At 35.6% G+C, this 20,538-nt stretch overlaps 1 protein-coding gene and 1 long non-coding RNA gene across 3 annotated transcripts; one reads left to right on the top strand and one right to left on the bottom strand.

Annotated features, from left to right (window-relative positions):
- Positions 1-263: 263 nt before the first annotated feature.
- Positions 264-11,874, bottom strand: LOC143246656 (uncharacterized). The gene is made up of 2 exons (XR_013026088.1): positions 11,740-11,874; positions 264-3,071 (listed from the first exon to the last, which is right to left on the bottom strand). It is a non-coding gene; the product is annotated as an uncharacterized LOC143246656 (long non-coding RNA).
- On the top strand, positions 10,750-19,834 carry LOC143246654 (oplophorus-luciferin 2-monooxygenase non-catalytic subunit-like). Of its 2 annotated transcripts, XM_076493713.1 has the most exons (4): positions 10,750-10,908; positions 14,659-15,337; positions 16,700-16,848; positions 19,410-19,834. In XM_076493713.1, exons 2-4 carry the CDS (start codon positions 14,661-14,663, stop codon positions 19,625-19,627), a joined length of 1,044 nt encoding a protein of 347 aa, XP_076349828.1. In that variant the 5' UTR covers positions 10,750-10,908; positions 14,659-14,660; the 3' UTR covers positions 19,628-19,834. The 2 variants fall into 2 exon arrangements, with proteins under 2 accessions (XP_076349828.1, XP_076349827.1); XM_076493712.1 differs by lacking the exon at positions 10,750-10,908 and having other exon boundaries at positions 14,637-15,337.
- The last annotated feature ends 704 nt before the right edge of the window (positions 19,835-20,538 follow it).

The following is a 20,538-nucleotide window of genomic DNA, read 5'->3' on the forward strand; positions in this document are numbered from 1 at the left end:
CAAGAAACAGTTGATCCGGCTATTTGTTGTAATATTAATGTACTTGTTTGTATTTTTGTTATTTGGAAGATATTCTTTGAACCATTGCTTTCATAGGATAACTTAATATAAATTATGTTCTCAACCTTGTTTAACAGAAACTGGACTTTATTGAGATATTTCTATAAACGTAAATAAGACCCTGACCTGTCTCCAGTTTATATTATAGTATTCTTTGACATCGTGAAATATACTCTTCAAAAAAAGAAACGCAAAAGGCAAAATTTGAGACATATTGTTAACAAGTTTATTCCGGGTAGTTCTGTATGACATGTGTGAAACTTTGCATATTCACTGCTGAACATCCAAAGTCTGCAAAGGTGAAGTCCACGTTCACTAGTTGAAGTTTAACGTCACTCAACGTCAATAACGAGTATGCCCCCCGTGAGCATCAATAACTGCTTGGCATCTCCTGCCCATGGAAGCGATGAGATGACGAATCACATCCTGTGAAATGGCTGTCCACTCAGCCTGCAAAGCTGCTGCAAGCTGAGGTAGAGTCTGCGGTTGAGGTTGTCGCCGTCGCAGACGTGGGTCCAACTCGTCCCAAAGATGTTCGATGGGGTTTAAATCTGGTGATCTGGAGGACCAGGGAAGAACGTTGATATTGTGATGTCTCAAGAAGACAGTGGTGAGTCGGGCTGTGTGAGGACGGGCGTTGTCATGTTATAAAACGTCGCTGACGTTCACCATGATGGGTTGCACATGGGGCCTAAGAATCGCGTCGACGGTTGCGTACGGTCTGATCGGAAATCCTACGCAGCCCTGGTATGGTTGAGGCAGTAGACGTCGCAGTGGTGGTCCTATCCCGAAGGTGACGTAACCGGATGTAGCGATTTTGTGCGGGCGTGGTCACACGAGGTCTGCCAGATCGTGGACGGTAACAAGTTGATCCATGTTGTTGGTGACGATTCCATAGCCTTGTGATGGTGCTTGGGTGGACATTCACAGCTCTGGCAACATCTGATCGAGATTCGCCTGCTTCCAAGCGACCAATGGCGTTGTTGCGTTGCGCTTCAGTCAGTCTTGGCGTAACTGTATTGCGTGTCGGTGGCTTAACACCGAGCTATGGAAACCCAGAACCCGTCACTTTTATAGGGATTTTGCACATGTCGCACTTGCAGAACATGCAGATCTCTCAAACAAATTTATTGGACACGAATGCGTTTTGGTGAAAAATCCGATGTTTTCCTCCGTTTTCAAAGTGCACAACTTTTATTGTCATTTTGGTCTGACAATCAGTGCCTTAACACGTGTAACATCACATACTCTGAACTTGTAACGTTATTACATATATTTCTCTTTAAAATAACAAAAATATCTCTTTTGCGTTTTTTGTTTTGAAGAGTATATTTACAGTTAATACTGCTTAGGTTATAACCAACAAACAGATTTGTATATTTGAGCGCATTTAAAAATTTCGTGTCATCCTAAATAGAGAGAAAAATGTTAAATTTTATTTACGTTTATATATATATAACTCGTACTTTTACTAAGATTACCTTAATATCTGAAACTCATAGACCAACTGTAGGTTCGAGGGTTAATACGTCATTTAAAAAAAAAAATTTAGTTGTGAGGCAAACTTTCAAAATGAGCTCAATATTTTTTTCTTTCCGGAATCCATTGTTTAAATTTATCAGTCACAATAAACATTGTTTGTTTTTGTTTTTTGGAATTTCGCACAAAGCTACTCGAGGACTATCTGTGCTAGCCGTCCCTAATTTAGCAGTGTAAGACTAGAGGGAAGGCAGCTAGTCATCACCACCCACCGCCAACTATTGGGCTACTCTTTTACCAACGAATAGTGGGATCTATCAGTCACAATAAACATTGTTTGTTTTTGTTTTTTGGAATTTCGCACAAAGCTACTCGAGGGCTATCTGTGCTAGCCGTCCCTAATATAGCAGGGTAACACTAGAGGGAAGGCAGCTAGTCATCACCACCCACCGCCAACTCTTGGGCTACTCTTTTACCAACGAATAGTGGGATTGACCGTCACGTTATAACGCCCCCACGGCTGGGAGGGCGAGCATGTTTGGCGCGACTCGGGCGCGAACCCGCGACTCTCAGATTACGAAGCGCACGCCTTAACGCGCTAGGCCATGCCAGGCCCCACAATAAATATAATTATGAAACATAACACCAATATATGAAGACACACTAGTAACAGAAATGAACATCTTCCTTTACAAGTTTGTTCTACAAATCTTTCATCAAACATAACAAGCTGCTGGGACACGAAAGAGGGGTCACTGGGGGAGAACTGTTACCGTGCTTAATATGTTAAAAAACTGGCCTTGGCTAATATTGTAAAAATACGAGTTTCCGTTCCTGCTGTGAGCACAGCTCATGTTCCGTACTGTGAATTTTTGACTTAAACAAACAAACGAATTTTTACCTGAAATTCAAACTGTATACAGCCTGTCAAGGTATAATTTCCATTCCGAAGCTCACTGTATCGTGTTTATAAATTTGACCGACGGTGTCGTTAACTTTCTTTAACCTCGTGTCAACAGTTTAACACTCTAACCGCCAGATCACAAGTGTGAGGAGTTGTTTTATTTCTCTGTTCACATACATTGTTCTAGATTATTATAAAGACTGTCAATACAGAACAATAATTTTATGACATGCAAAAGATAGCTCTTGGTGTAAAATAATTCATCATTTTAACCTTTAACAAATAAGAAGCTGAACACGGCTGATTATGTTATACAATCTTCCACCCCTACACCTCAAAACCAGTTGTGCGTGCTAACGTTAGCATCTTCCACAAAGTTGCTAAAACTGTTTTCTATAAACATAGGAGAACAAATTAGGTAACGAAGTACATCAGTTTCTGTCGCTATACCATTCTTTCTTAAATTATATTTAGATATAGACATAAAATGGTGGAGGAAATGTTGAAAAGTACTATGTTGATGACACTTCTCTGTGAGTGTTACCGAAAATGTTAAAGTTTGAAGAAAAACATTCGAGGATAAAAAGGAACTCGTGTTTTTTCTTGAACTTTCATCAGCAGGTGGTTTCTGAAAATAAAATAAATTTATGTATCTATCTAACCGTTTATTTCATTTATTTTGTAAAAGATACGAGTAAGCGACGAATTAAAATTCTAAAAATGTATATATATATTTAATTATTAAGTCTTGCACGTTAATGAGATAACAAATAAAAAGTTTATTAAAATAGGCTTAGCAAATAAAAAGAGTTGGACAAACTTTAAATAATATGTCTGAAAATAAATAAATAAAGAGTTCTAAAATTAAAATAGAAATATAAGAAGTGAGTCATTATACTTTTGTTGTTGTTGTTTTCCAGTTTACAAGAATAATCTTTTAAGTTGAAACGGTTGGATTTACTATTGGTCTGGTCGGTCGGTAAAAAACTAGTCAGAAGTATATAAAAAATCACGAACTAAATACATTTTTGTTGTAGATGTGGCGTAAGGGTGTTTATTTACAAAAAACCATCTCAAAATGAGGTGCTAAGTAAAACTGACTTCCTTATTTATTTTCCACATTCAGTATAATTTATCACTACAAACTTAATAAAAACTAGGTGGAGTGATCGTCCCCTAAACAGAAAGATGTGTAAATTCGTGATTAATTTTTCGGAAATAGAAAAAAGACTGTTTACTGTAGATATTTTTATTGTTAGTAACAAGTAATTATTTCAAAGTAACACGAGACAAGTTTAGTTACGTAACTTGGTAAGAGTCGTACAGTGTGTGTACAATTCACTGATGTAGTTATGATCGAAAATCCGGTGAAATTTATTGATGTTGAAGATACAGCGAACAGACGATTAAGTAATAAACATATAAATAGTTTGAGATCAGCGAGAAAGTAAACAGACAAACAAAGACAGAGCAGACAAGAAAAACGTAGTCACATTCAGACAGAAAATGAAGGCCTAACGATTAAAATAGGCCTAATGACTGATATATTTCAGAGTGAGACAAATGGTGTTAAAAGAGATAAGAAGGATAGTTTTTTCTTCAAAGAGAATTCTAAAGTAATTAAATCTTTTCTGTGTGGGCTTTGACAAAAATAAAAGTAGACGTTTATTGGAAGTAAGCCTAAAAACGAAAAGGAACAAACTACTCTGCAACACAACTCTGGAAAGGTAAGTGAACTATGCTCGGATAGTTTGGCGATAGTAATAGATAAAAATAATTCGGCTTGTCAACTGAAATTCTACAACAACTGAATAGGCTCAGATGGAATTTTGACAAGAAGAGAACTCTACAGTGTTTATGATATGTCTATGATCACCTACAGCGTAAATAATTTGTATATACGTTTAACTGTTACCGAATATGTATATATTATTTTTCGAATTTACCAACAACAAATCACAGACATCTGATATATAAAAATCCTTAGCCCATCACTTCCGTTTATAAGCACACGTACTTTAATATATATTACTTAAAAAGTAAGTTTCATGACATTAATTAAATTATTTTAAAGTATACATGACAAGTTTAGTTACCAACGAATAGTGGTTTGAACATAACCTTATAACGCCCCACAGCTGAAAGGGCGAGCATGTTTGGTGTGACGGGAATTCGAACCCGCGACCCTCAGAGTTACGAGTCGAACATCCTAACGACCTAGCTATACCGGGCCATTATATAACAGACAAACTGTTTAATTATTCTATATATATATATATAATACTGTACTGAAAACTGTTAGAACAAGATCATGTTTTGTCATTATTTCCATACTAATTCTTCCATAACATTACATAATGTGAATTTCATCACTATGGTAATAATTTACTGAATCCTGTTGACAGTTGAATGAATCAGATGAGAATACTTATCATTCTTGTAATTACCATATACTTTGTCAAGAACATGTCATAAGGTTTCTGTTTAAATGAATATATTGAATAAATGTAGGGTCTAAAATAACTGTCATGGTACCACGTACAGTGTCTTAGCTATAAAGAAAGAAGCTAACATGTGGTACCGGTGTATGGTAGAAGAAATCAAGTTAATAGCACTCCACAAATAAACCTTGATAAAAACAGTGTTTAACACTATATATTATGTTTTGTTGTCGTGCTACGACCCATAAAGCGTATAGAACTGTCAGTAAGGCAGAAAGTTCTCATAAAAGCTTTACATAACGCTGATTAGACTCTCCAACTAATTGCTACATACTTGAAATGGTCCCTAAACACTGTCAAGTACACCACTGATCATTAGACCAAGACAGGTGAATTTGAAAATATAAAAGGAAAAGATAGAACACCTCAACTGAATGATACAGATGTTAAATATCTTTGTTTATACAGCCTTCAGGACAAAAGGAAGACTGCTACTGATCTCAAGCATGAGATAAACAACCATGTACCAAATGATAGAAAAGTGTCCAGTTTTACAGTAACAAGAAGACTGAACGAGAATCAACTATTTGTTTGTGTAGCAGTTAAATAACCATTTACTTCGACCTACAAACATTGTCAACAGACTGAAATTTGTTAAAACGTACAAAATTGTGTACTGTTGATGATTGGAAAAGGGTGTTATGGACGGATGACTTCAAGTTTGAAATATTTGGTTCATAGCAAAGGTTGTACAATACTTACCACAATACATAACACCTACCATGAAGTATGGGGTGGCTTTCAGAGGTGTATTTCTGCTAAAACAACAGGATATATTTGCAAAATAGATGGAAAAATGGACAAGTGCAATTACTATCAGATACTGGCCAGGTGGTTAAGGCACTCGACTCGTAATCTGAGGGTCGCGGGTTCGAATTCCCGTCACATTAAACATGCTCGTCCTTTCAGCCATGGGGACGTTACAATGTTACGGTCAATCCTACTATTCGTTGGTAAAAGACTAGTCCAAGAATTGACGATAAATGATGATGGCTAGCTGCCCTCCCTATTATCTTACACTGCTAAAATAGAGACGACTAGCGCAGATAATCCTCGAGTAGCTTTGTGAGAACTTCAAACTAAACAGGCACCCGGCATGGCCAGGTGGGTTAAGGCGTTCGACTGGTATTCTGAAGGTCGCGAGCTCGAATCCCGGTCGCATCAAACATGTTCGCCCTTTGAGTCGGGGGGTGTTATAACGTGACGGTCAATCCCACTATCCGTTGGTAAAAGAGTAGCCCAAGAGTTGGCGGTGGGTGGTGATGACTAGTTGCCTTCCCTCCCGTCTTACATTGCTAAATCAGGGATGGCGAGCACAGATAGCCCTCGAGTCGCTTTGTGCGAAATTCAAAACAAAACAAACTAAACCAAATAAACCCCCCGCTAGTACAGCGGTATGTCTACGGATTTACAACACTACAATCAGGGGTTCGATTTCCCTCGGGGGGCTCAGCAGATAGTCCGATGTGGCTTTGCTATAAGAAAACACACACACAAACACACTAAACCAAATAATCAGATAGTGATTCGTCATTGTATACCAGTGGTTTGCGTGTCTGTTGATAAAAAGTTCTACTGTCGAGAACATAATGACCCTAAACACTCGTCCAACCTATACAAGAATTACTTAACTAAGAAAGAAGTCGCTGGAGTCATTCAAATAATGCAATGGCCCTCACATATCTCCTACCTCACCCCAACTGAGTAGATCTGGGATTTGATAGCTCAAAAACTTGACAAATCAAAAGTTACTTCCGAAAAAACACTTGGAGTAAAATCCCAAATAATAATTTGATTAAATATGTTACAACGATACTTGAAAGACTGTCTGCAGCTATTAAAACAAAAGAAAAACACAAACACTTTCACTGAGTTTCTGTTGTACTAAATATAGAGATTAATAATATTTTGATTTTGTATCTGTGATTTACCTTCCATTGTTCCTTGAAAGTAGTCTGAAATACAATAATTGACTTTGTTCTAACACTTTTGCACAATATTGTATGTTAAAGCTATTATTTACATACCAATATTATCTTAGGTTACTATATGGCAAAGTAACACGGACTTAAAACACCTGGGCCCGGCATGGCCAAGCGTGTTAAGGCGTGCGACTCGTAATCTGAGGGTCGTGGGTTCGCATCCCCGTCGCGCCAAACATGCTCGCCCTTTCAGCCGTGGGGGGCGTTATAAAGTACCGGTCAATCCCACTATTCGTTGGTAAAAGAGTAGCCCAAGAGTTGGCGATGGATGGTGATGACTAGCTGCCTTCCCTCTGGTCTTACACTGCTAAATTAGGGACGGCTAGCACAGATAGCCCTCGAGTAGCTTTGTGCGAAATTCAAAAACAAACAAACAAACTTAAAACACCACAAATAAAGTTTCTTTCCGACATTTCACACCGGCACATAAAGTGAAATGTATCTCTTACATTAAATGTATTCACGACAATTATGAGTATGTGTCATATAGAAATGTAATAACAATATAAGAACAGTATCTGTTAAGAACTCCACTGTTCACATTGGCGATGGTAAAACTCGTGTTCATATAGCCTTTCGTGTAGTAACTTTCGTTATCTGCTGTTTCATAATACAATGTTAATATAATTTATAGAAAGTTTTATTTGTCAGAATGACGTACTTTGAATCAAATGCCAGTTCAGAATTTATTGATTTCTAAAAATAAAGAAAACTCAAATACATCAAAATAATCCTTCAAATCATATCTTGTCAAAATAATGTACGTTCGATGTTGTATTTCACTTACGTGTAGGTTTTCAGACATGTCATGTGGTTCTTGAGTAAACATCTTTTTCTTGGACAGTTGTTCTGATTCTTGACTATAAATCAATTTTAAGATCCAGCAGAAAAGCTGAAACAACCTGAACTTGTTTTGTTGTTTGGTTTGTCTCGAATTTCGCGCAAAACTACGCGAGGTCTATCTGTCTGCTCTAGCCGTCCGTAATTAAGCAGCGTAATACTATAAAGGTTTGTTTGTTTGTTTTAGAATTTCGCACAAAGCTACTCGAGGGCTATCTGTGCTAGCCGTCCCTAATTTAGCAGTGTAAGACTAGAGGGAAGGCAGCTAGTCATCACCACCCACCGCCAACTCTTGGGCTACTCTTTTACCAACGAATAGTGGGATTGACCGTCACTTATACACCCCCCATGGCTGGGAGGGCGAGCATGTTTAGCGCGACGCGGGCGCAAACCCGCGACCCTCGGATTTGAGTCGCACGCCTTACGCGCTTGGCCATGTCAGGCCTTACTATAAAGGAAAGGCTGCAAGTCATTACACGCGCTAATCTCGTGAGTTACGTTATAAAATTTGATTTATTTTGTTACACAATGAGCTGTATCGTCATGAATACATAATGTATTTCATCGTGAATACACGGGTTATACAGTCATCAGCACGTGGGCTGTAACATCGTATTCACAAGAGTTATAAAATCATGAACCGGTATTAGTTTTGTTACATTGGACAACGTCCACAAATAATGAATTATATTCTATTTTTCAACTCTATCCGGACATAATGCATAAAAAAGAAATATGAAAATAATTATTTTAAAGCAATTACATAACGTTCGTAATTTGTAAATACAAAATGATCTTCAAGAAGAAAGTAGTTAAAAAAGATATTCACTAGTGGTCGCTTCTAAAGCACGTGACAAGTACATTCAATGTTTAAAACTATAATTCAAGAAAACTCGAAATTTTTATGGAAAACGGTCCACAAGCCTCAGGACAGCAGAAACGTTTTTAATTGTATATATATATACTTTAATTGTATTTTATACAATACAATATTGTGCATTTTTAGACGTTGAATGTTTATAGTTATTTCATTAAATCTATGCACAAGAAAAGTCACATAATATATCGGACGTTATAAGCAACTGTAAAAATCGCAAGTCTAATGAGCGAGGTCAACTGTGCATTTCTGACAAATACAAAGCAGATCAAATGACAAACCATTTATAGTAAGTAACTTAAAAACTACAGATTGTTCAAAATTAAGTACGGCTTCAAAATGGAGTGAAATATGGTATTGAGTTGTGATATATAACGTAGCAACATCTTTTCACGTCATGTTATTTTTAGTTGGCCATTCGAGGCCTAGCGTTAAGCATGCCCTAAACTGTGAAGCTAATGGTTCGTGGTTGTCAGCCCGTTTCTACTGTTCGATCAGTCTGTAGTAGTCTACGATGCGCAGTTAGCCATTACGTAGCTTTCCGCGGAATTCTATACAAAAACCGTCTATTGTGTTAAATTAAGTACTGTACGCGTAATATGTCTCTTCTTCCATTTTTTTTGTCCCCGCTGATACAGCGTTAAGTCTACGGATTTTTAGCGCTAAAATATAAGGTTCAATTTCCCTCGGTGGACTCAGCAGGTAGCCCGATGTAGCTTTGTTATAAGAAAACATACAATCAAACTCTTCCATTCTTTGATACGAATTCGGAATAAATAAAACATTATTTTCTATTATTAAATGTTGTTTTAATTTCCTTCTTTTGAAAATCGCGCAAAGCAACACGAGGGCTATCTGCGCTAGCCGTCCCTAATTTTGCAGTGTAAGACTAGAGAGAAGGCAGCAAGTTGAGCTGCTCTTTTACCAACGAACAGTGGGATTGATCGTAACATTATAATGCCCTTACGGCTGAAAGAGCAAGCATGTTTGGTGTGACGGGGATTAGAACCCGCAACCCTCGGATTACGAATCGAGTGCCTCAACCACCTGGCCATGCCAGGTCTCTTTCATTGGATCCACGTTACACAATTATTTATTTTTTTTACTTTATACAGATGTTGCTAAAATATCTTCATTCAAATTAAGTTTATTAATTGTTTGTTTATAGTTAAGCAGAAAGCTACGCAATGAGTTTTCTGTGCTCTGCCCACCACGAGTATCGAAACCTAGTTTCTCTAGTTGTACGTCCGCTGACGTACCGCTGTGCTACTAGGAAGGAAAGCTATTTAATAAATCAATAGTCTTGTAATCTAAATGGCTGAAATTATGCTTTAAATAATATTTGTCTTTTAAAACATTTTTTCTTGTTTATCTGTTTCGTAATCAATCAGATGTACACTAAAAATGAGAATAGAACATTTATAATGTTCAGTTACAGGGCTGGAAGTAGAGGGAAGTCGGAAAGAAAATCCCACCCTGAAATGTTATTATCATTGCTAATATAATGTTATATATTCTTCTAATTTTATATTTGAATCCGTTATATATCTCATCTCACACCCACAGTTAAGAAAAAACAGCACAGCCAAGACTTCTTTCAGGAAACCCTCTCCCATGACTTAGGCTTCGCATGGCCTAATGAATTAAGGGCAATCGACTTACTAACTACGAGTCTTGAGTTCAAATCCTGTTGCTGAACATGTTCATTCTTTCAACCGTTAGGACGTTATACTGTGACGGTTAATCTCTTTATTCTTTGGAAAAAGAGTAGCCCAAGAGATAGCTTTGGGTGGTTTTGACTAGTTGCCTTTGCTCTAGGCTATCAGTTTAAAATTAGGAACGACTAGTACAGATAGCATTCGAAATTCAACAAATGTCCCGCTTCCCTAACATTATAAAAGGGCCGGTTTAAAAATATCCCTGATTCGCCCTTGACAGTTTGCTTTACCTTTCGACATTCAGTTAACAATAGCGTCATACCTTCACGAAAAATTACTCGAATATATATATATATATATATATATATATATTAGCTTAAATAATATCGTAAACCAGTGATGGAAAGGTGAAGTTCATAACTATGTCGGTCTATACAGTTTTTCGACAGGTGTGTTGTATTAAATGAGATATTGTGTTCTTACGTCATAGATAACTTATCAAAACAAAGCCAGTTGAACTCTACCTCCTCTCACGATAACATAGAACCAAAGCAATAGCTAAGCTCGCCATTAAACACCTTTGATGTATTTTGGACTGTGAAAAAAGGTATGTGTTTATTTTAACAGAAGGTGAGGTCTGAGTTATTAGTGGATCGATATTTGATTTCGCTTGTTTATATTCAAGTTAATATTAAACTCGGTTTTTATTCATTACTTATGAGAAATTGGTTGTGATCTACAACCAAATTGAACAGTTAACCTTATACTGTAGTTTTGTTAAAACACCATGTTGAACAGGCAACTTACAGTAGGTTAATGGAAGATTGAATAACACATTCTCTGCTGTATTTCTCGTACAAGAATCTGAGACTATAATAATAAGTTTCTTTCATATGTTTTGAAATCAAATCTAGAAAGATTTCCTAAAGAAAAAAATGCGCTTCGCGTTTTGGAGTAACAGGTGTGCTTTAAGAGTGATGGTCCAGTTTCACTCTTCAAGCAGACAGTAACTGTATTAACTTGTTATCTTCCTTTATTGTATCAGTTTATAATTTAGACCATGTGTTCCCTTCTAGTTCTTGTGTAGCTTTTCAGGAAATTCTGGAGTGAAAAATTATACCCTATTGGACATGTGTTCAAAGTAATGGCTATGCACAGATAATCCTTTCGTTACTTTGCAAAAATAGGTTTGAATCCCACCGCTGACATTCTTTCTACCCCCAGTGGCTCAGCGGCATGCCTGTGAACTTACAATGCTAAAAACCGGGTTTCGATACCCGTGGTGGGCAGAGCACAGAGATCCCATTGTGTAGCTTTGTGCTTAATTCAAAACAACAACAACCTTTAAGATGCTTAAAAAATGTTCATGAAACATAAAAGAGGAAAATATAAAAACAACACAATAAAATATTCCCATGTGGTCTAGTGGCTAGAATACCTGGTTTTCACTCCGGAGGCTTGTGTTCGATTCCTGGCCTCGGAACCATTTTTGTCCCCCAGTGGCTCAGCGGTATGTCTGCGGACTTATAACGCTAAAAACCGGGTTTCGATACCCGTAGTGGGCAGAGAACAGATAGCCCATTGTGTAGCTTTGTGCTTAATTCAAAACAAAACAACAACTTTGCAAAAAAATATGAAACAGACTGGCTGTTGCTTTAAATATAGCATATTACGTAGTTTTTCCCACAACAGTTGGAGACTAGACCTGTGGAAATTATTTGTAGTAAACAGATATGATATCAAAACTGTTTTTCTGAGGTGGTTTTGAAGATTCAGGATTCTACGAATTTCTTTCCATGCAGAAAAGGGAGACTACAGATAAGAACTTCCTCAGATATGGTACGTAGCTAAGCAGTCTTCTGTCGAAACATGTAGTTTATGTTCCCCGAAAAATAACTTAATCACTATGTTTGCCAACTTATTATGAACTTTCAGTTAGACACTGTTATAATGAGTTTAGAAACCACTATAAATTTTATCATGGTCAATCAAAGATGGCGACCAGTCGATTGCTTAAAAATATTGTAAAAACAAGGGCATTTTGTATATTGAAAAAGCACATCTATTACTCTGAGTGCCTTTACATCCATGCTCAAACACTTACGTTAATTAAAATGTTTTAACTGTAAACAATAAACGTTTGTTACGGTTGTGTTGATTTGTTTTTGATCGTTTGGTGAGTTGATTATTTTACAAAGTAAAACATATTAAATGGTGAAAAATAATTAACTAGTTAGAATAAACAAAATATCTTCATTCCATGAAATCTGCAAGAACACACAGTATGTATGAATGTTTCCAAACAGTGTTGAGTGACTTTGTACCACTTATTAAAGTGTAATATAGTACATGTCTCGGGACAATTACCGTTAAGTTAGTGGCCCGGCATGGCCAAGCGTATTAAGACGTGCAACTCGTAATCTGAGGGTCGCAGGTTCGCGCCCGAGTCGCGCCAAACATGCTCGCCCTCCCAGCCATGGGGGCGTTATAATGTGACGGTCAATCCCACTATTCGTTGGTAAAAGAGTAGCCCAAGAGTTGGCGGTGGGTAGTGATGACTAGCTGCCTTCTCTCTAGTCTTACACTACTAAATTAGAGACGGCTAGCACAGATAGCCCTCGAGTAGTTTGTGCGAAATTCAAAAACAAACAAACCATAAAGTTAGTTTGGCTAAGCCTGATATTGTGTATTTGTCACATAAAGATGTACTGCCTGTTTAAAACTCGCATCTCATATGTCGATTTCCTTTGTGAATCGACAAAAATTTAAATCGTTTTGAGGAAAACGATTTGTCTTTAAAGGTCGTCTTCAAGTTGCACAAATATAGTGCTGTCGTATTCTGAACGACTTCTCTGTAAAAGTCGTTTTTACTTCAACCAATAAACAGACGCTATTCCTCTGACGTGTAGGCTTGCACTCTGCGCATCAGAATTTTTAACTAAATTTCAAAACAATAAATAAAAAAACATAAGTTTTCAAAACTATACTCAAGTTCAGCGGCTCCCAATCTTTGCCAACTGTAACGACGGACCACCTCCAGTTAAAAATAGTTTTTAACTGGCGTAGCTTGTGTATTGTATACATAGCTTGAAAAACAATGAAAGATTTAAATATGAAAAAAAAACAACTTACGATTTACTTTAGATGTGAAGGGTGATACTGGTTTACTGAAACAGTTTTGTGAATGTCTGACAGTTTTAAACAAAGATCTGGTTCTACATCTTTCTTATCTCTACACTTCGGTTTTATATGCGTCAATCCAACTGTAAATTAAATGTCTTGTTTTCTACAACGACAGGCAACGGTGCCAAGTCCACAACGAACTAACATAATTTGATTTCTGTTTATTACAGTTATTAATTTGGGATTAATATATATTACTATATTACTTTTATTATGTCTCAGCATTTTCTTTTACTCGTTACACTTTCGGTAATTTTATAAATTTGATGTATTACTACGAACCTCCAGAGGGCCACGTACCACTGTTTGGAAAGAGAGAGGTTTGATTCTATTTTATAAGAGGCTTAACTTAACCTCCTACGTGAAAGAAAACTTACTGTTAAAACGTAATTATACGCTAAACAAATCTGATCTGTTGAAAATTGGAAACTCCGTCTGCTTTGGCGCTATTTCGACTGCTAGAATAGATCTGTTTCATTTTTTTAAAATATAGCGTCTTCAAACACTTTACTATTCAACATAAAATAATAGGCTTAGGAATTACTATTCAATATAAATAGTAGGCCTATGATCACAGCTTGCAGAGATTTAGTATGAATCTTCGTTGCAAAAGTCAAACTTTTCAGCTGGAAAACGTACAAGAATTCTTGTTGAAAACCCGTTAACAATTACGTGTTCTTCCCGCGAATATCAGTATTATAATATAATAATAATTTAAATTTATTTTAAAAAATATTAGTGTGGAAAGAACATCATAAACTAACATCGGAGTACTTGATTTGGTAGATTTTACTTTTGAGACAAATAACATTATCCTGGTATAATAGATCGTCACAATTAATTCATACATATGAATAATAATCTTGCAAGATAACCTTTTTACCATAATTGACTCGTTTAAAGTACATAATATAAAGACAAAAATAACTGCTTTAATTTACCACTCTGTCTACCGAAAATATATATTTTTATTGTGTTTATGATGTATAATTTATATTCTCTAGAAACCAGGGAATTTTAAATAAAAGTTAGTTTACACGTTATTTAACTATTATACAGTAACTTTATAAATAGCATTGAATAATATGAAACAGGAACCAGACCGCGAACATTATATGTTTTTGTTTAGCCTCAAATTATTTTCATCACTCTACTTCATTTCCATACATGACAGAGATGGCCAGATTCGTCATTTTGGTCACTTTTTGTACGTTGACTGCGTTAGTGACCTCTCAGAGTTGTCCTGCAACAGAAGATATCGCCCCATGCACATGTACGGTTTCGGGAAAAGGTACTGTCCTCGTAGAATGCGCCAGAATTGATTCAGAAGAAATTCTTACTAGGGCTGTACAAGGGCTTAAAGGTTATGAAATTGGGTACTTCAAAATAGTCAAATCAAACTTGAACTCGCTACCAGGTGGCCTGTTTAACGGAACGAAAATTAACCGGGTTGAGATCCTTAGTTCTGTCCTAAATGACCTTGGACCCAAAGATTCAAACGCTTCCCCTTTCACCGGCCTCCAAGACTCACTTACAGAACTTGTGATATTTTCTCCGATGAAGTCGGTAAAGAATTGGAACTGGAAACATCTTTCTCCACTAACTAAGATGAAGAGGCTTTTGATCAACAGATGTCACAATACTCTGAAGGTCGAAACGGGGTTGTCGTATGTAACGAGTTCACCAGTGACCTGGTTTCAGTTTAGCACGTGTTGTATTACAGATGTGAGACCAGGTGCTTTGGATGCTTATCAGAATCTTGAAATTCTTGATCTAATGGGGAATCGACTGCATACATTAAGGAAAACAACCCTTCCGAAAAGTGCCCCCAACCTAAAGAAGATAGAGTTAAGGTAATATCGCTCTTGTTATAACTTATCGTGTTCATTTATTAAATAAACTTATGCATTTTACATGTACTTTTCAGTGTGTGTTTGTTCATTATACTAATAAACAGTTATTGTCTAATTTTTCGAAATAAATTACAAAACATTTTCCAACCTAAACCACTATACAGTTATGAAATAAACCTATGGTGACAAAACAGCTTTTATATACGTTAGCAGGCAACAGTAATAAAAAAATTAGTTATTTCAGTAAGTGTGTCTAATAGTTAACAATTTGTTTACCAGGCGATTAAAACAAAACACGGATTTTTTTCATAATAAATTTTTATTATATTTATTTCGTGAATTCGCTACATAAATATCTAATAATGTTTTATTGTTAATTATTTTAATATACTGCGTCAGTATATTATTACGTCAGTGGCACAGCAGCATGTCTGTGGACTTGAAAAGCTAAAAACCAGGTGGACAGAGCATTATGTAGCTTTGTACTTAATTAACACCAACCAAGCGGTAAGTTTATTTAGTAATCCTTGTGGTGTAATGTGTTTTCACGAAATGTAATTCATTTTTTATTATTCACTTTCACCAACCAAGCGGTAAGTTTATTTAGTAATTCTTGTGGTGAAATGTGTTTTCACGAAATGTAATTCATTTTTTATTATTCACTTTCACCAACCAAGCGGTAAGTTTATTTAGTAATCCTTGTGGTCTAATGTGTTTTCACGAAATGTAATTCATTTTTTATTATTCACTTTCACCAACCAAGCGGTAAGTTTATTTAGTAATTCTTGTGGTGAAATGTGTTTTCACGAAATGTAATTCATTTTTTATTATTCACTTTCACCAACCAAGCGGTAAGTTTATTTAGTAATTCTTGTGGTCAAATGTGTTTTCACGAAATGTAATTCATTTTTTATTATTCACTTTCACCAACCAAGCGGTAAGTTTATTTAGTAATCCTTGTGGTCTAATGTGTTTTCACGAAATGTAATTCATTTTTTATTATTCACTTTCACCAACCAAGCGGTAAGTTTATTTAGTAATCCTTGTGGTGTAATGTGTTTTCACGAAATGTAATTCATTTTTTATTATTCACTTTCACCAACCAAGCGGTAAGTTTATTTAGTAATCCTTGTGGTAATGTGTTTTCACGAAATGTAATTCATTTTTTATTATTCACTTTCACCAACCAAGCGGTAAGTTTATTTAGTAATCCTTGTGGTCTAATGTGTTTTCACGAAATGTAATTCATTTTTTATTATTCACTTTCACCAACCAAGCGGTAAGTTTATTTAGTAATCCTTGTGGTGTAATGTGTTTTCACGAAATGTAATTCATTTTTTATTATTCACTTTCTTTTTTCAGCCGGAATATGATTTCCATTATAGAAGCGGACACGTTTACACACCTACCTGCCTTGAAAGAAATATACTTAGAAAGCAACGATATTGCATACATATATAAAGACGTGTTTGGTGATATGTGGGATCGCATGGAACGTCTTGTGTTGAAAGGTGTGTGTTTTTATTTTATTTTAATTCATATATAATGTTCTACAACCAGTCGACTACAGGTCAAAATTCACTGGAAATATGATTTACCCCAAAACAAACTGTTTTTAATAACTATTTACGCGCTTTCAAGTAAATTCGTGCAAGAAACCCAGAGAGTCTCCTGATCAGTTCTAAAATCTTTATTTAAAGTAATCCTCACATGGCCATGCTAATCTTCGTGTAAACACATGAATACAGATCCTTCCACATGGTTGTTACATTTATATTTTTCTTTTTTTTGAATTTCGCGCAAAGCTACTCGAGGATTATCTGCGCTAGCCATCCCTAATTTTAGCAATGTAAGACTAGAGTGAAGGCAGCTAGTCGTCACCACCCACTACCAACTCTTGAGTTACTCTTTTACCAACGTATAGTGGGATTGACTGTCACATTATAACGCCCCCATGGCTGAAAGGGCGAGCATGTTTTGGTGCGACGGGAATTCGAACCCGCGACCCTCAGATTACGAGTCGAACGCCTTAACCCACCTGGCCATGCCGGACATACATTTAGGTACCAGTTTTTGTTGTTTTAATAATAAACCGGTTCACACTTACCCAAACCCCATTGAACTCCATTTTTGTTAAATCGTTTATTGTTCTTTAAGAGAGGTGCACAATTTTTCATTTTTACTGTGTGTAAAAGTCAAGTCGCTTCTTCAAAATTTCTTGTAGAAGCTCAAAATTGAAATAAACGTAGATATGAATTATATTCTGAATTATTACGTACATCTTTACTCTCGTAGTAAATAAGGCTTATGTTTCTTTTTTGTAATATGTTAATAACATTTTAAAGCTTTTATATATATATTGAAAAAAATGTCTTATCTGCGGGTCTCGAGTTCGAATTCCAACACCTAACATTCTCGCCTTTTTAGCCATTAGGGCGTTATAATGTAACGCACAATCCACATTTTGTTGTTTAAAGAGTAGCACAAGAACTGGCACTGAGTGGTGTTGACTACCTGCCTTCCCTCTCGTCTATTACTTCAAAATTAGGGTTAGGGTAGCGCCCTAGTTCTCGTGTAATTTTACGTGAACTTCAAAAGCAGACAAGCAAGAAAGTCTTTTTGAAACTAACTTTTAGGTTACAGATAGCTGTTGGAAAGAAACCTCAGCAATATGGACGAAGGTTGACAAGAAACTGACTGTTAGTACTGAATTTCACTGAAAATTTGGCTCTGATGTATTATAAAATAACGTATAAATCACATCAAAACGTTTTAGTAGTAACAGGCTTAACAACGCAATAAAATCTTTGCTTACCGTGTTATCAGAATTAGGCTTAACGTGAGCGATAAAATCGTTGTTTCTGGTTATCGTAATTCGTCTGCAATGGGAAAAAAAAAGTTTTAATATCTATTTCGCGTATTAACCAAACAAAAACATAAAACCAGAATCCTTATCCGCATGCAATAAAGATTATTACAGCTACAACTTTCATACACAAAATAAGTGATAAAAATCCAAACCTTCCACGTAAATCTTACTTAACAATTCTTGGAACGTTTGTCAACCTTGTGTTGTATGGCTAGTCTAGTAAGTTAATAATACGAGTATCATGTATATTAATAATATTTTATGATAAAGTTAGAAAATAAAACGAGTTTTTCTCCATATAATAACAAACAATTTTTATGTCAGCTAGTTTTATGTACCAACCCTATAAAAGCCACAAAGGCGAAACGTCGGTTAAAATAAAGTTATATTATTATTATTTAGAATGTATAGATAGTTTCTGGAGGGGCGTTATAGTATGACGGTCAATCCCACTATTCGTTGGTGAAAGAGTAGCCCAAGAGTTGGTGGTGGGTGGTGATAACTAGCTGCCTTCCCTCTAGTCTTACACTGCTAAATCAGGGACGGCTAGCGCAGATAGCCCTCGTGTAGCTTTGCGCGAAATAAAAAAAACAAACAATCCTTCTTGCATGCACAACAAATTTTGAAAATCGATAAGATATAGTAACCATAGCCTACTTTTTATGTAGCAGTTGTCTCTGTTGTAATTATTATTCTTAGAGTTTTTATTAAAGGTTTCTTTTCTAATTAATATAAATGTAAGTATATGTATTTCATGGGTCAGATATATTTTAAAGTTCCAAAGACTGCAATATGCTAATTATATTTTCTGTCCTTTTTTACCGTAATAAAAATTCAATCATCATAAAAAATTACACCTTATTTTGGCGTACTGTGTGAAAATGGTATTTATTTCGTTATTAAATTACAAGTTACGGTCACTGTGTTTTGAACCGCATTCTCTTTAATGTATGTTTGTTTCAGTTTTGAATTATAGTTCGAAATTAACATAAGTGGCTGAATTATTCCCAAATTAATGTACCCATAAGTCTTAGCCTAAGTACATTTTGATGTAACTTAGCTTAACTTCATTTTGAATACTTGGCTTTTTTTAACTGAAATGTTATTCGTTCTAGAAGTATAAAGGATCTGTAACAGCATTTTATTAATTTGATTATTACACTTTTAATGGGTTTTTTTTCTGTATTTCTGGTTTATAACTAGATAACAGTATAGTATGTGACATAAACCTGGTATGGATTGTTGGTCGAAAAATGATTTATGACAACGCTGACCGGGTTCCACTTCAGTGTGATTATCCAGCCACACTGACCGGCAGATCTATTAAAACGCTGACGAAAGAAGAATTACGTGCCGTCGGCGTTGTGCATCGTCCAGCTCGAAAGGACGACAACAATTATTTTTGTACAGATACAGAATAAAAACATGAAATTTGGATGAAGAAAGTAAAAAGTTTTTCAACTGTGTAAATCTAGGATTTTTTTTCATTTTTACTTTGTTTTCTAAGTGCATGAATAAACAATTTTTAACAGTAATTGATGTTATACAGCGCCATCTATCAGTGTTTGAAAATTAACGTGAAAAATTGTAAAAATAACAACAATAATAAATAAAAATACGACAGAAAACTGCAGGTTGTGTTGAAATTAATTCTGTAATATTTAACACAATAAAAAGAAGACTTTTGAAATAAACAATGATATAAAATTTAAAAAATATAAAATAACTTATAGCTAGCATTATACAAAACACTTCTGAAGACATATTAGTTTACTATATTAAATTTATAATGTTTTTTAGAGTAAAGGCACATTGGGTTATCTTCCGTGTACACCACAATAAACCATACTTTCTCGATTTTTAGGGTTATAAGTTCTTAGGCGTGCCGCTGTCCCAACACATGCTAAACTTATAAAATATATCAGTGAATGAATATTACATATGCATACACTGGTGTACATTTTAAAGTAAAATATCCCCGCTAATTATCAGGGGTTTACTAACTTACAATATTAAAATCCAGGGCTAGAATCCCCGCGGCAGCCAGAGTAGAAATAGCCCACCGTGTGTTCTTGTACTAAAAATCAACAGAAAAACTCAATTAAAATTACATATTTTCACGACGATGACCCAGATGCATGTTACCATAAGCTACTAAACTGTATATTGTATTTATATTACGCCTTTTTATCTATATTAATAGTAATCATACAGGTATAATATTTAAGGCGTGTATAGAAACCACGAACCTAATTATAAGCTTCTCTTCAACAGAAATGTGTATGGGACTTCGTTCTCAGTTTCGTCATCCACTCCAGTCTGCTCAGAGAGA

The sequence above is a fragment of the Tachypleus tridentatus genome, chromosome 3, assembly GCF_004210375.1.
Source record: "Tachypleus tridentatus isolate NWPU-2018 chromosome 3, ASM421037v1, whole genome shotgun sequence".
In the NCBI taxonomy this organism is placed as follows: Eukaryota; Metazoa; Arthropoda; class Merostomata; order Xiphosura; family Limulidae; genus Tachypleus; species Tachypleus tridentatus.